The following is a 12,674-nucleotide window of genomic DNA, read 5'->3' on the forward strand; positions in this document are numbered from 1 at the left end:
CAGATTGCGTCCAGGTCTGCCTTTGGCCAGTACAACCCTAGAACCGGTTGTCTCCACGGAGGACCTTGTTACCTGATGATTAAGGGACTACATTTCCCAGAATGCAGTACGAGACCCCCGGCATCCCAGCGACCAATTATTGAGAGGGGCGTGGCGAGAGCGTGCAGACAGGGCGGCAGAGACGCCGGGATCGTGGGAGTGTCAGCCCTCCCCCGTAGCAGCAGGAGGGGCAGGCCGGTGACAGTGGAGAACGATGCTCTCTCCCTGCAGACATGCTCCTCCCACGAGCCCAGTTTAGGATCCACGACGGCAATCCAAATGTAACTAGATGCTGGGGGTGGGAAACGCGAGGTTGCTGTGCAGGCCCTTGGGGGGGGGGGGGGGTTACCTGCCAGGCAGGACAGCGCCGGAAGTGTAGCAGCTAAAATCTGGGACCACGTTTAGGGCAGGAAGCCTGGCTACTTGGACTGCAGGCCGAGGGTTGGATGTTTATTCATAACATTAACAGCCTATACAAGACATCTCCAGAGCAGGGCCTGTGGGTCTGAATGGACCCTTGCACCTGTCAGCAGCTCCATCTTCCAGGCCCCTGCCTGCTGCCTTCACAACCATGGGAGTTTGCTTGGGCAGACAGCACAGGTAGCATCATGGGGACAGGCTCAGTCACAGGGTGTTAGATGAAGCTCCTCTACCTGGAATGATCGGAAGTTGGCCCAGCCGCTAGTCTGTCCCTTCCCCTCCTGGGACATAATGCCTCCATGAAGTTAAGGCCACCAGGATGAAAGCAGGGTCAGAGTTTGGGAAGCATGAGGTGGGGGTAAGTGGGTTTGGGAGAGAAACAGATGGGTGGGGGGAGGCTGATTAGAATAAAGACTGATGATCTTGGTTCAGCACCCCTGAGATGAGGGCAAGGTGACTGCAACAGCCAGAGTTTCCCAGAAGAGGACAGTGCTCCCGCCCCCCACCCCCCCACCCCCTACAGGGGGGTACCTCCTTCAGCCCTTAGCATAAGGGTCAGACCAAAGAGCCCAGTGAATCCACAGGAGGGAAGTCCCACCCAAGTGTGGAAAAGTCTCCGTGGGGCCAAGAGTTCAGGAGGTGGGGAAACTGGCCCACCCTTGGTCCTCACTTGTGGGTGTATAAGCAAGCAGGTAGTGAGCCTCCTCTTGAGTGGGAGGTCACAGCTTGGGGGATTTCACCCTTTGGACAGGGATGGGCCCAGGGAGACAGCTGGAGAAGGATTAAGGTCAGCTTCCAGGAAGCTCAGTTGAATGCTCTGGACCCTCAGGCCTCTCACAGCTGACCCTTCCTGCAGGGCAGATGCCCCTTAGGCTGTAGCTCTGTGTGGAAAAGGTATAACTGAGCTTGCCAGATCTCACTCCCACTAGCATGCACTGGGACCCCCAAACCAACTAGGTGGAGAGGGGCTGGGCCCCCAAGTTCCGGAATGGAGGGTAAGGGCCACTGAATGTGGGGAGGGGAGGGACTGGAGGCACAGCCCCCAGGGTCCATGGGTGTTCCAAAGTCCCCTGAGTTACGGGTTCAGCTGATGTAGACACGGTGGAAGTCGTGGGCACCAAAGGCTGCGTTGCACTTGGGGCACTTCCTCTGGCGGGCCTCATAGCGGCCCCGCACGCACTCGAAGCAGAAAACGTGGAAGCACTTGGTAAGGACTGCATCCTTCTTGCGGGTGTTACAGCAGGGGCAGGTCAACCGCGCCTGGGCCAGGCAAAGGCATCAGCTCGGGACAGTCCTGATGGCCCCCAGACCCCAAGCTGACAGCAGGAGGTGGTCCAGGCTAAGCCCACCACACAGCAGACTGCATCTAACTCTCACCATAACCCTGAGAGATGGGGATGGGCACTCTCCGGATGAGGAAACTGAGGCTCAGAGGCCAAGGTCTCAAAACCAGAAAGTAGCAGAATCTGGATTCTAACCCAGGCAGTGGTGGCCAGTGGGCAACATGTTCTCCCCGCCCTGCTCAAAAGCCAATAACCCAAAGGCCCAGCCGGGACTCCCCTGCCTTGGGGCTTTATCTCTTGCCGCTCTGGCCTTCTCTGGCAAAAGCCCAATCCTGGCTGAAGCTGACGATCTACCTTCTCTTCATCCGCACCTGCTGGGCATAGCAGTGCCACTAGAAATCTCCCAGCTCCACCCTCAACTGGGCCCACCCCTGGTGCTGCCCAGAGATCCTGCTGGGTCCCTGGACTCACTCTTCTCTACGAAGAGTGAAACCTCCTGAAACATCTACCGGCCACCAGGTCTCATGTCCAACTCCAGGAATTCCCTCAACTCAACATTCCCCGACATTCTTCCTCTGCCCCGCTTGAAAGCCCAGGCCAGCCCACACCCCAGCATCACCTCTTCCCTTAGCTGTCAAACCATCCTCATCAAAGTCCATCTTTTCCGGAGAAACCCTCCTCTGCCTCCCCATGGCCTCCCCCAGCTACCCCTGCTCCTTCAAGGCCAAACTGCAGGCTTCCTTTCCTTTATCATTTAAGCTTTGAGATTCCTAAGGGAAAAGAATGACCCATCCCGTATCATATCACAGACCCTCCCTGGGTGACCACAGTTCTATTTGGCTTCCACCATTACTTCTGCCTGCAGACAATCCTCCAACCTCATCATCCAGAAAGTCCTTCTGCTTCGAATGCCTTCCCAGCCAGCCTCCCAAAGGCACATTTTCAACATCCCTGAGATACAACACTGTCCACCAACACCTACTCCTTTGAGGTCTTCCTAATCCTACCACATGCCACTAGTTTCTCAAATCAGGAACCCAGGAGCTCTCAGGATCTCCCTCTCCCTCACTCCATGAATCAATCCATCCCTGAGTCCAAGCACTTCTGCCTCCTAAATATCTCCTCACCTCTTCTACTTGTCTCTAACACCCGAGGCTAGCTCCCTACCAGTTTTTGCCTCAATGACTGCAACTGCTTAAGAGATTTCTCTGCCTCTAGTCTTTACCTCCTCTAGCCCAAATCCAGCCATATAACTCTCTGGTTTAAACCCCCTTGATGTCTCCATACTACCTACAGGATAAGCCAAGCGTCTCAACCTGACTCACCACACCCTTCAGGATCTGACACTGTTCAAGACCCTCAGCTTTCCTGCTCATCACAAAACCTACATTCTGTCTTCCAATTACAGTGTCCAGCAATCTGTGCTCCAGCACACCGCTCTCAGTGAAGGACCTCTACCTTTCCCTTTGCTGGAACCCTCTCATCCTCATTACTCACAGTCAACCCTCATTCTTCAGGTTTCCCTTGGAGGACATTCCTTCCAGGAAACCTGCTAACCCCCAGAGCTGCCGTGGGGTTAGCCATCACATCGCTCATCACTGAGAATATTGGCTGCTTCCTTCAACAGACGGTCAGTTTCAAGAAATCAAAGACTAGAGCTAGTTCCTAGCCCTCCTACACCTGGCCAGGCACTGTGCCTGGCATGAGCACATGTACATTCGTCAGCTGTTTGATTCTCCATAACTAGGGCCCTGCCCACCTTTTCTATCTAACTTATTTCTGGGGTCCCCAGGCTATCCACTATAGCCCTCGCCAACTCCCCATCTAAGATTCCTGGGTTGTTGGGGCACAACTCAGCCCCACGGCCCCACCTTGTACTCCTTGATCTCCTCCTGGAGAATTTCATCGGCATCTGCGTAAACCTCCACCTTCCTCTGCTTCTCCAACTTGCGCCGCAGTCGGGAGATGTCCTCCTGGGGCAGGAGAAGGGCTGGCTAAGTGCAAGGGTCCTCATCTTGAACCACCCACCCCTAGGCCACATCAGTGACCCTGAACAACCCTGTCCCTACCCCATGCACACACCTGAGCCCTCTTGAGGTTGAAGCTCTCTTTCTCGCGAGCGGCCCGGCTCTCTGCCAGGCAAGGCTGGATCTCTCGCAGCCGCGTCTGTACGTGCTCCAGCTGCACCTTTAGGTCCTCGGCCAGCTGGGCTGCTTCCACAGCCTGGGGTAGGTGGAACAGGTTAAGGGTGGGCTCGCCTGAGCCTGGCGAGTCAGGTATGTGGAGCCATGGTCTACAGATGCCTGTGTCAAACATTCCAGTGATTCCTGCTCTTGGGATCAAGTCCAGGATCTTCACTGGAGCTAGTTCTGCCTCCTGACCTCTCCACCTTCACCTCTATCTCTGCAGTTCCTGACACGCTCACTTCCTACCTGCATAACTCTCTCTCCTATCTCTGAACCTCCACAGGGCTCTTCTCTCTTCTCCCCTCAACACCCCCAACACACAGGTTTCTTTCCAGTGGCTCCCTCAGCCCTCAGCTTACATGTCGGTTCTGGAGACAGGCTCCCCCTATTTTTCTTTCACAGCACCTTAGTTTCCTTCACAAGATTTACTGGAATCTGCAGTAACATATTTTACCTGTGGGATATCTGGCTATCTACCTTCTCAAGACTGAAGTTCCCATTTCCGGTAGGACCCTCTTATTCCAGGTTCTCTCTAGCACTCAGTGCCGGGGGTACATGGCAAGGGGATGAATTATACTGCTTTAATGAATGAATTAAATGTTGGGGGGGGGAAGCACAGTAGGGAAAACAAACTAAAACTAACATTGATCTTAAGCCTTTCCCATGACCTAGACATTCCAGAACTTCAATTCAACTATGTGACAGGAACCAGCATCCCTACTTTACATCTAGCCAACTTAGTGCTCAAGATGCAAGTTCTGGGGATGCCTGGGTGGCTCAGTCAGTTGAGTGTCAGACTCTTGATTTTGGCTCAGGTCACGATCCCAGGGTCATGGGATCGAACCCCACATAAGGCTCCATGCTCAGCATGAAGCCCGCTTAAGATCGTCTCTCTCCCTCTGCCCCCTCCCCTGCTCACGTGCTCTCTCTAAAAAAAAAAAAAAAAAAAAAAAAAAAAAAAAAAAAAAAAGGTGTGTTCTGGAGCTAAGGAGATCCAGGCCCCAATTTCAGGTCCACTCTTTCTTGAGCAAGTCAGTTGCTCTGCCTGAGCTTCAATTTCCTAAGTTATGAAAAACAGATAACAAAATACCATCTTACGATTGTTATAAGACCAAAATGCAACCCAGCATAGACAGGCCTTAGCACAGGAACTAGAACACAGTAAGTATTGGAGACGTGAACTGGGCCGGGAGAGGAGGTAGAGCAGGGCTTTAGCTGTGAGCCACCATCCCAGGTTGCTTTCTGCCCTCGGGCCTGGCCTCACCTTCCTTTTGTTGAGCTCCAGGGCCTGGCTGCGCAGCGTCAGCTCCTTCTCTACACCCCCAAGGCTGCCCTGCAAGGCCCGCTCTTTTTCCTCCAGCTTCTGCACGGTCAGCAGCTGGGCATCCACCTGAGGTCAGGGGTGGAGACTCAGTGCTGGGGAGCTGGTGCCTCTCCAGCTCCACCCTACAGCCTAGGGCTGCCATACCTGGGACTTGAGGCCAAGAACTTGCTCGCCCAGCTCATCCTTCTCCTCCCGCAGTAGCTTGTGAATCTGGTTGGCCTTGATCCGTTCTGACATCAACTTAAAGTTGGCATCATCCTTCTCCCGTAACTGCTGTAGCAGCCTCCCATTTTGTTCCTGCATGTCCTCAAAAGCCTGACCCGTCACATCCATCTCCGACAGCAAAGCCTCTTCTTCCTGCAGCAGGTGGACAGGGACAAGATGGAAAACGGAAGATGGACACGATGATCGTGGGCAAACCACAGGAAAAAAGGACTGACCACAGAGTGATCCCAGAGCATCTGCTAGGAGTACCCATCAAGGAGTTAAGGGTATCCCAATATTCAGAAGCAGGGGACCACAAGGGGGTCATACCTGCTTGGTAGCACCCAACTTGCGCTGCAGGTGTTCGATCTGTTCCTCGGCTTGCCGAATGCGCCGCAGGGCATCCTCATCAGCAATTTTCTTGCTCTCTCTTCGGTCCCTCTCCTCCAATTCCCGAATGCGGCCTCGTAGTTCATCGACCTACAGCCACCAGAAAGAAAGAGCTAGCTCTTCTCACTGCTTCCTGATGACCTAGGGCCCTGCTCTAGTCAGAACCCCCCAGGGCAGCCTCTGTGTATGCTCCACAGGCCCTACCTGCCCTCACCTCAGCCTTGGCCTTGCGTTCGGCTGCCATGAGCTGCACCTTATCCCGCTGTTCCTTGGGTGCTGACTTGTACATGTCCAGCAGCAGCTTCATCTCCTTCTGGCTTTCCTGGGCCTTCCTGGAGAAGCACAGGAGGAAGGCTTGGTGACTGGGGCCGGAGGTCACTTTGGCAGGGGTGGAAAGGAGACAAAAACAGGGTCTCACTTGAGCTCTGCTCGGAGACCTTTAAGGAGTTCTGACTCCTTCCTCTTGGCCTCCTCCACCTTGGCCTTCTCCCGATCAGCTCTTGAGAGAGCTGAGGCTACAGATGGGGGTCCCAGGCCAGGCCCTTCCCGCTCCCGAAGCTCCCGCTTGGGCCTGGCCTCAGGTTCTCGGCTCCGGGAGGAGGGGCCCTGGGACCCAGGAGTTAAGGCCTGGGAATCTTCCTCAGAGGGGGCCAGCTCCTCTTTCTTTGCTGAGGAGGCAGCAGTGGTGGCACCAGGCACTGAAGCCACCTCCTTTCTGCTGTCAGGGGCACTGACAGGGCCTGGCCCACCCTCTTCTTTCCCTGGGGTTGGGGCACTGAGGCCAGAGTCCTCTGGGTGGCCCAGGTTCGGAATGGAGTGGGTTGAGCCACTGGCCTGGGCCCGGAGCTGCAAAGATAGAGAACAGGGCTGAGGTGAGACAGTGCTTACTGGGGTCTAGCCAAGGCTTTTCCGAGGCATCCCCTTCCTCACCTTGCCAATCTCAGCCTGCACTTCCCGCAGCTTCCGCTTGTATCGCTGGGCATCCCCCTTTAGCTGGTGGTTGTGGTTTTGGAGGCTGCTGATCAGGTGGCGCATCTCACGGTTGATGGGCCCTGGGGGAGGGTTGGAAAGTAAGGGGTTAGACTGGCCTCTGGGCTAAGAGCCCAACTCCTCAGTGGTGGGAGAAGGGGAGCCAAAGCCATCACTCCCATTGTGAAGGAGAGGGAAACTGAGGCCCTGTACGGAGTGTGACCTTATCAAAGTAATAACCTAGGCTTAGAAGAAAACTCTCGAACCTCCTGTTTATGTTATTTCTGTTAATGTAGACTTTTTTTGGTATTTCCAAATTTCCTTCAAAGGAGCACACGACTGTAACATTCATCGAAGTAAATTAGTCCGATTCTTTCATATTTTTAAATAGATGTCATCTTCTGAGTTTCATTTCTCTGACCTCCCCATCCAAAACCACAATCTTCTAACACTTCATATCTTTCTCCCCTGCTTTATTTCTCTTGATATGTTTGCCACTATCTAACATACACCTTCTATTTTTTACTTTGTTGTCTTTCCCCACTACGCTACTAGGCCACAATAGCAAAGATGCTTTGAATTTTGTTTACTAATATAATCCCAAAGCCCGAAAGAGAGCCAGATTTAATACATCCACAAATGAACGAATACCTCCAAGAGAGAGACACTGTAAGGCCAGAGAACCACAGACAGGGCCAACAGCTCATGTTCTGGCTGTGCCTGCTCCATCAGCCACCTCAGCTGGTTGTGACCCTCACTGTGCCCTTGAGCCAGGTGCTATGATCCCTGTTTTGGCCAGGGACAGGAGGCTCTGCAAAAGGAAGGGGCTTAACCCCTTGCATCTGGATAAGCAGCAGCCCCCCACCAGGGACCAGCAATCCCAGATAAGGCCCCACCTCCACCCCGTCTTCGCCACATACCCGCCTGCTCGTTGGCTGCCAGGTTCTGTTCAAACTCGATGCGCAGCATCTCGTACTCCTTGCGTACCTGGGCCAGCGTGTCCTCCAGCTGGATAACCTCTGTGCGCAGCTTCTTCTGTAGCCCCAGCTCATCGCTCTGTAGGTTGAGGTGTTAAGGACCCACACAACCCTTTAGCCCCTGGCAAACCCCTCTCTTCTTCCCCCCCACCTAAGGCCCCAGTGGCTTAGGAAAAATTTATTCCCAAGGGATCCCTGGTAGCACACAAGGCCTCCAAAGGCCCTGACCCTAAGGTCTGTTCCAGGGCCATACCTCCATGTGCTCAATGTGTCTCAGGTGGGAATTCTTGGTAGCCAGCAGCAGCCCCCGGGCCTCATCAAGCTGGGTCTTCACTTGCAGAGACTCATTATAGAGCAGTGAGAACTGGGCCTGCAACATCCGGTACTCCCCCGTTTCCCGCACCACCTCCTCAGGAAGGCTCCGCAGGGCTACCTAGGAGCAAGGTGCCCAAAAGTGATCAGCAGGAGGATTCAGGGCCCAGCAACTACCTGGCAGGCTCAGGCCCTACCAGGCCTAAATACAGCCCACCTTGAGGCGCTCATTGGTCCGCACAGCCCCCTGAAGCTCGGCCTGTAGCTTCTCCAGCTCTGCCATCCGGCTGTTGGCCAATTCCTGGTTTTCTTCCAACTCTGCATTCAGCATCTCAAACTGTGGAGCGGGAGGGACTATGGCAGGTAGGGCCAGGCCAGAATGCATGCTTCCCTCCCATCCCCACCACACGGGGACAATGATGGATTCTGAAGCCCTAAGGACAGGCCAAACCCAAGCACTTTCCTAAGGGCTCCCAGGTAAGTGGGAGAATATACTGCACGGTCAGTGCTGGCAACCAAGGCTGACAGGGAGTCAGGGAAGCCTTCCTGAAACACCTGAAGAAAAAGCTGAAATAAAGAGTTCACAGGAAACAGTGACCCTCACAGCACCACAAAATAGTGCAACGACCAAGAAGTCATAGAGCCCGCTCAGTGAGGCCCTTCTTTAGCTACTCAGCTAAGAACGCCAGTCAGCTCCAACATATTTCCATTGGTCTCTTTTCTATGCTTTTTCTTTGAGGCACTTATCGCCACCTTATGTACTACGTACTTATTTGCTCCCTCAACCAGAACCCAAACTCCAAAAAAACCTCTGATTTCTGTCTATGTTGTCCTCTGATATGCCTGCTTCCGAGCAGTCCCTACCATTTAGCATTCAACAGTGTTTACTGAATATATAAACGAATGAGACAAAGCAGCATAAGTACAGGCAAGGGCCTCAGAGACCATGTGGGTGGTCTGTCCTTAATTCTGAGGGAACGTTCATGGGTAAGGTAGATAAAAGGTTACGGGAGGGGCTGCCAAGAATGGCGGCTGCTCACCTTCTGCATGCTGAGTGTGATCTGGCCCCCCTGGAAACCTGAAGAGCTCCCAGACACATAGTAGCCAGAGTTGAGCTGTGGAGAGACAGATAGATGGGAGTGGAGGAGAGAAGCAAGACTCCAAGTATTTAGCCCTAGCTCTATCTGACCCAGCACCCTAGCCCCACCTGCTCCAAGGCCTCCGCCAGGTGCTTATTGAGCTTCTGCTCACGCTTGCGCAGCTTCTCGATGTCCCACTGCAGGTCCTCCACCGTCGTCTCCATCTCTAGCACCTTGGTCTCTGCTGACGTCACTTTATCCTGGAGCTCAGAATACTAGACAATGATAGGGAAGATGCTTAGAGCAAGGGACTTGGCTCCCTGAGAACCTGGGTGCCCATCTAACCCAAATCCTGCCCCGGTTTTAATCCCACCTCCAATGAGATGCGGTGGTGCTTCTCCTGTAGCTGGGTGGCCAAGTCCTGCAGTCGCCGGTTCTCACGACCCAGCTCCCGGGTGCGCGCCCGAGCCACCTCACTGGGGGGCTCGCTGTCCCCTGGGAAGGCAGGGCTCGGGTAAGAGCGAAGTCCAAGGCAATGGGGCAAAGTACTAACTCATTCTGTGAGTGCCCATGTGATCCACCAGCTGTCTTGCCAATCTCTCATGACAAAGCCAGGAGTCTTTATCCCCACTGTACAAAGGAGGAAACCAGCTCAGAGAAGAGAGCCATTTACTGAGAACGCCCAGGCTAGAACAACAGGACTAGGGCTGGGAGAAGCCTGTCAACCTGCAAAGCCAAGGCACTTGCTACTATGCCTTGCAGATCAACAACTGCCACCAAAATTTGCGCAAAGTGTTCCAAAGAGGTCTCCAGCTGGAAGGCAGGGGCCACATAAGCATCGACAACTCCTCCCACCCATCTCTCTAGAGTTCAACTCCAGGAATCAGAGCCAGGGCCCCATCTACATCCCACCCCTTTCCCTGAGAACGTGGCTGATTTATTCCTTGGAGAATTATGGCTGCCTCTGGGCTTGGGGCATTGAGGGGATACAATCAAGATGCAAATGGGGGTAGACACCCATGCGATGGGGAAGGAAGAACCAACCTCGGCTATATACTCGCTGACAGAGTTCCTCCACCCGGCGTTGTAGGCGGTCTGAGGCCTCTACGACCCGGGACACAGCTGCCTTGGAGAACTCCATCCGGCCCTGCAGCTGGAGCTCCACCTCCTCACTGCTGCTGGCGCCCAGTGCTACCACAAAAGCCAAGGCTGGCTCACTGAGAGGGGGCCGCGGCTGCACTGGCAGAGGCTCTGCGAGGGATGGACAGACCTTTGTGAGGATAACAGCAGCAATTACCACCACTCCATACGATGTTCCAGCCTGAGCCCTTCACTCTACGGCTCACTGAATCAACACACGCAATGCCTGTAATACACTGGTATCCCCATCCTCAAAGTGATACAACTTTATTTCAGAGAGATAACTTACTCAAGGCCACAGAGCTCCCAAATCACTCTTCAGGGAAGCCTTCTCCATCTAAATTAGAACCACACACATGTGTGCATACACTGATTCCCTCTCAAGGGCCCCTGTACTTTTTACTCATAGCTTAAAATCACTTCCTCCCTGAGGTCAGGGCCAATGTTTCTTCCTGTCTTTGTTTCTTCTGAGGCTGTACCAGTACTCAATGTTAATAGTTTTCAACTAAATGAGTGTCAAACATGACACGCACTATGAACCAAGTCACTCAGATTCCAAAGCCCGGGGCCTGGGGTCTTATCCACTGCACTTTTGCCACCCAAACATGAAATCAGGTGTGTGTGTGTGTGTGTGTGTGTGTGTGTGTACGAGTGAGAAGACCGGCGGGAAATTCGAGAGACTAATATAAAAGTCCCCTCCATTCCAGGACCTTTCTTAGCTTAATTAAGCTCCCCAGATCCTAGGGCTCCGGTCCTACCCCTCAGCTCCGATGTCCCTGGCTCTGTGACAGGGGTCTCATCACGTGTCAGTCCCTCCTGGGTCCCAGGCGCCTCTGTCCCTGAAGACAGCTCCCCCTGGCTCTCATGGTGTCGGAGAAGGGCTTCCACGGTTTCATCCAGCTGAAGGAAGAAAGCACCAAAAATGTTACAAATCCCTCAGGTGCTTCCCAGCATGATACCCCTTTTCCCAGCAGAGGAGTCTGAGAATTGGCAGCAGGATCAAGGCCAGGTCTTGGAAAGCAGAGGGGCGTCCACCTGGGCCCAGTAGCGATTGACAATGAGAAGTGTGGCATCGTCTGTGGCCTGCCGCTTCTCCAGCTTCTCAATTCGTTCTCGGAGTTCATCTTCACAAGCCTGTCGCTGTTCCAACCGCTCTGCTAGTTTCTTGTTCTTGAACTGCAGAACCTTCAGGTCCATCTCCTCCTACCAAGGAAAACAAAGGGGCCAAGGAGAGGGTCAAGCAGGGCCCAAGAAACCAATCACAGAGAGAAACAATGGAGAGCAACTGGAATGGAGAAGAGAAAATCCCCAGACTAACCGCTAACAGGATTTAAAGAGGCTCAGACACCCACAGAGAAAGCATCTTGGTTGTGAGTTCTGCTACTACCTCTTTCTAACTCTCAAGTCTTTGACAAGTCATATGCCCCCTGGGAACATGTTTCCCTTATCTGTAAAAGGAAGGCAAAAATCGTGTCCTCCGTTTCCTTCAACAGTGTCTTCTGTAAAGTGAACCGTGCCAAGCTTGGGCAACTGGGAGTAAAATTCTGGACGATTTGGACGGAGAACAGAGATGGGAGTCTGGCAAGTTGTGAGGACTGGGGCAGGAGCCACGAACCGTGGAAGAGATGCCCCCAAGACGAATGGGCTCTATGAGCGTGGTTGTGGTCTTCTCTTCACGGCTCAGCTTCTTCTCTGGGGGCCCTGAGCCCCCGTCGCCGGCGGCGCGTTTGTTGCCGGGTCCAGACATGGCCGCGGAGACGAAGAGCGGCGCAGGGTCTCCCGAGGGACGTCGGGCAGGCGTGGGTGGCACTTCTGTCACCTGCAGAAGACAGAGAGCATAGATGTGGAGGCTGCCAGCGCTCCGCAGCCCCAAGCACCCCCGCACACACCTGCTGGATCTCGCCCCCGCCAGCCCCGGGCCCCTCACCTGCAGCAGGATCAGCCTAGCGCCATCTTGGACTTCACCGGACGTCACCGGCCTCTTCAGCCCAGAGCGCAAGCGCCGCAGGCAATGCCGGATGTGGCGAAACTTCATTTCCTGTTTCTATTGGTCGCGCTTTGTCCCACCTCTAGGGTCCCGTTTGGTTTCTTTCTGAATACCTCCTCTTTCTCTCGGTGATTGGCCAGTAAACAGTTCCTGTGGCAACTGACACCGCACTTACATTCCCTAGTCCTAAGGGCATCGCCCTCAGGTCAGCCACTTTGAAGGGAGGGCGCGGGGGCGGGGCTTGAAACTTATTGCGCATGCGCATTCTCGTCTTACTGATTGGCGAGCGCCCTACACTTCCTCCCTCCCTCCACGAGCTCCCTTAGCAACGGTCGCCGTTGAAACGGAGGGAGACGCCCCCTGC

General features: G+C 54.1%; 1 protein-coding gene across 1 annotated transcript; it reads right to left on the reverse strand.

Annotated features, from left to right (window-relative positions):
• Positions 1–468: 468 nt before the first annotated feature.
• Positions 469–12,533, reverse strand: RNF40 (ring finger protein 40). The gene is made up of 20 exons (XM_043560028.1): positions 12,251–12,533; positions 11,939–12,142; positions 11,359–11,526; positions 11,082–11,223; positions 10,228–10,434; positions 9,557–9,678; positions 9,312–9,458; positions 9,145–9,219; positions 8,322–8,441; positions 8,046–8,225; positions 7,736–7,871; positions 6,777–6,898; positions 6,265–6,692; positions 6,061–6,178; positions 5,787–5,936; positions 5,397–5,609; positions 5,193–5,318; positions 3,825–3,965; positions 3,614–3,715; positions 469–1,719 (listed from the first exon to the last, which is right to left on the reverse strand). Exons 1-20 carry the CDS (start codon positions 12,356–12,358, stop codon positions 1,543–1,545), a joined length of 3,186 nt encoding a protein of 1,061 aa, XP_043415963.1. The 5' UTR covers positions 12,359–12,533; the 3' UTR covers positions 469–1,542.
• Between the last annotated feature and the right edge of the window lie 141 nt (positions 12,534–12,674).

This window comes from Prionailurus bengalensis, chromosome E3 (assembly GCF_016509475.1).
Source record: "Prionailurus bengalensis isolate Pbe53 chromosome E3, Fcat_Pben_1.1_paternal_pri, whole genome shotgun sequence".
NCBI lineage: Eukaryota > Metazoa > Chordata > Mammalia > Carnivora > Felidae > Prionailurus > Prionailurus bengalensis.

What these genes read in the sequence shown, in the direction of transcription:
- RNF40 (XM_043560028.1), bottom strand. Translation starts at nt 12,358, where the DNA reads ATGAAGTTTCGCCACATCCGGCATTGCCTGCGGCGCTTGCGCTCTGGG. An exon ending in TGCAGGCTGAGATTGGCAAG is followed by an intron (nt 6,693 to 6,776) that starts GTGAGGAAGGGG and finishes CTATCTTTGCAG; the next exon opens with CTCCGGGCCCAGGCCAGTGG. An exon ending in TCAACCTCAAGAGGGCTCAG is followed by an intron (nt 3,716 to 3,824) that starts GTGTGTGCATGG and finishes CTCCTGCCCCAG; the next exon opens with GAGGACATCTCCCGACTGCG.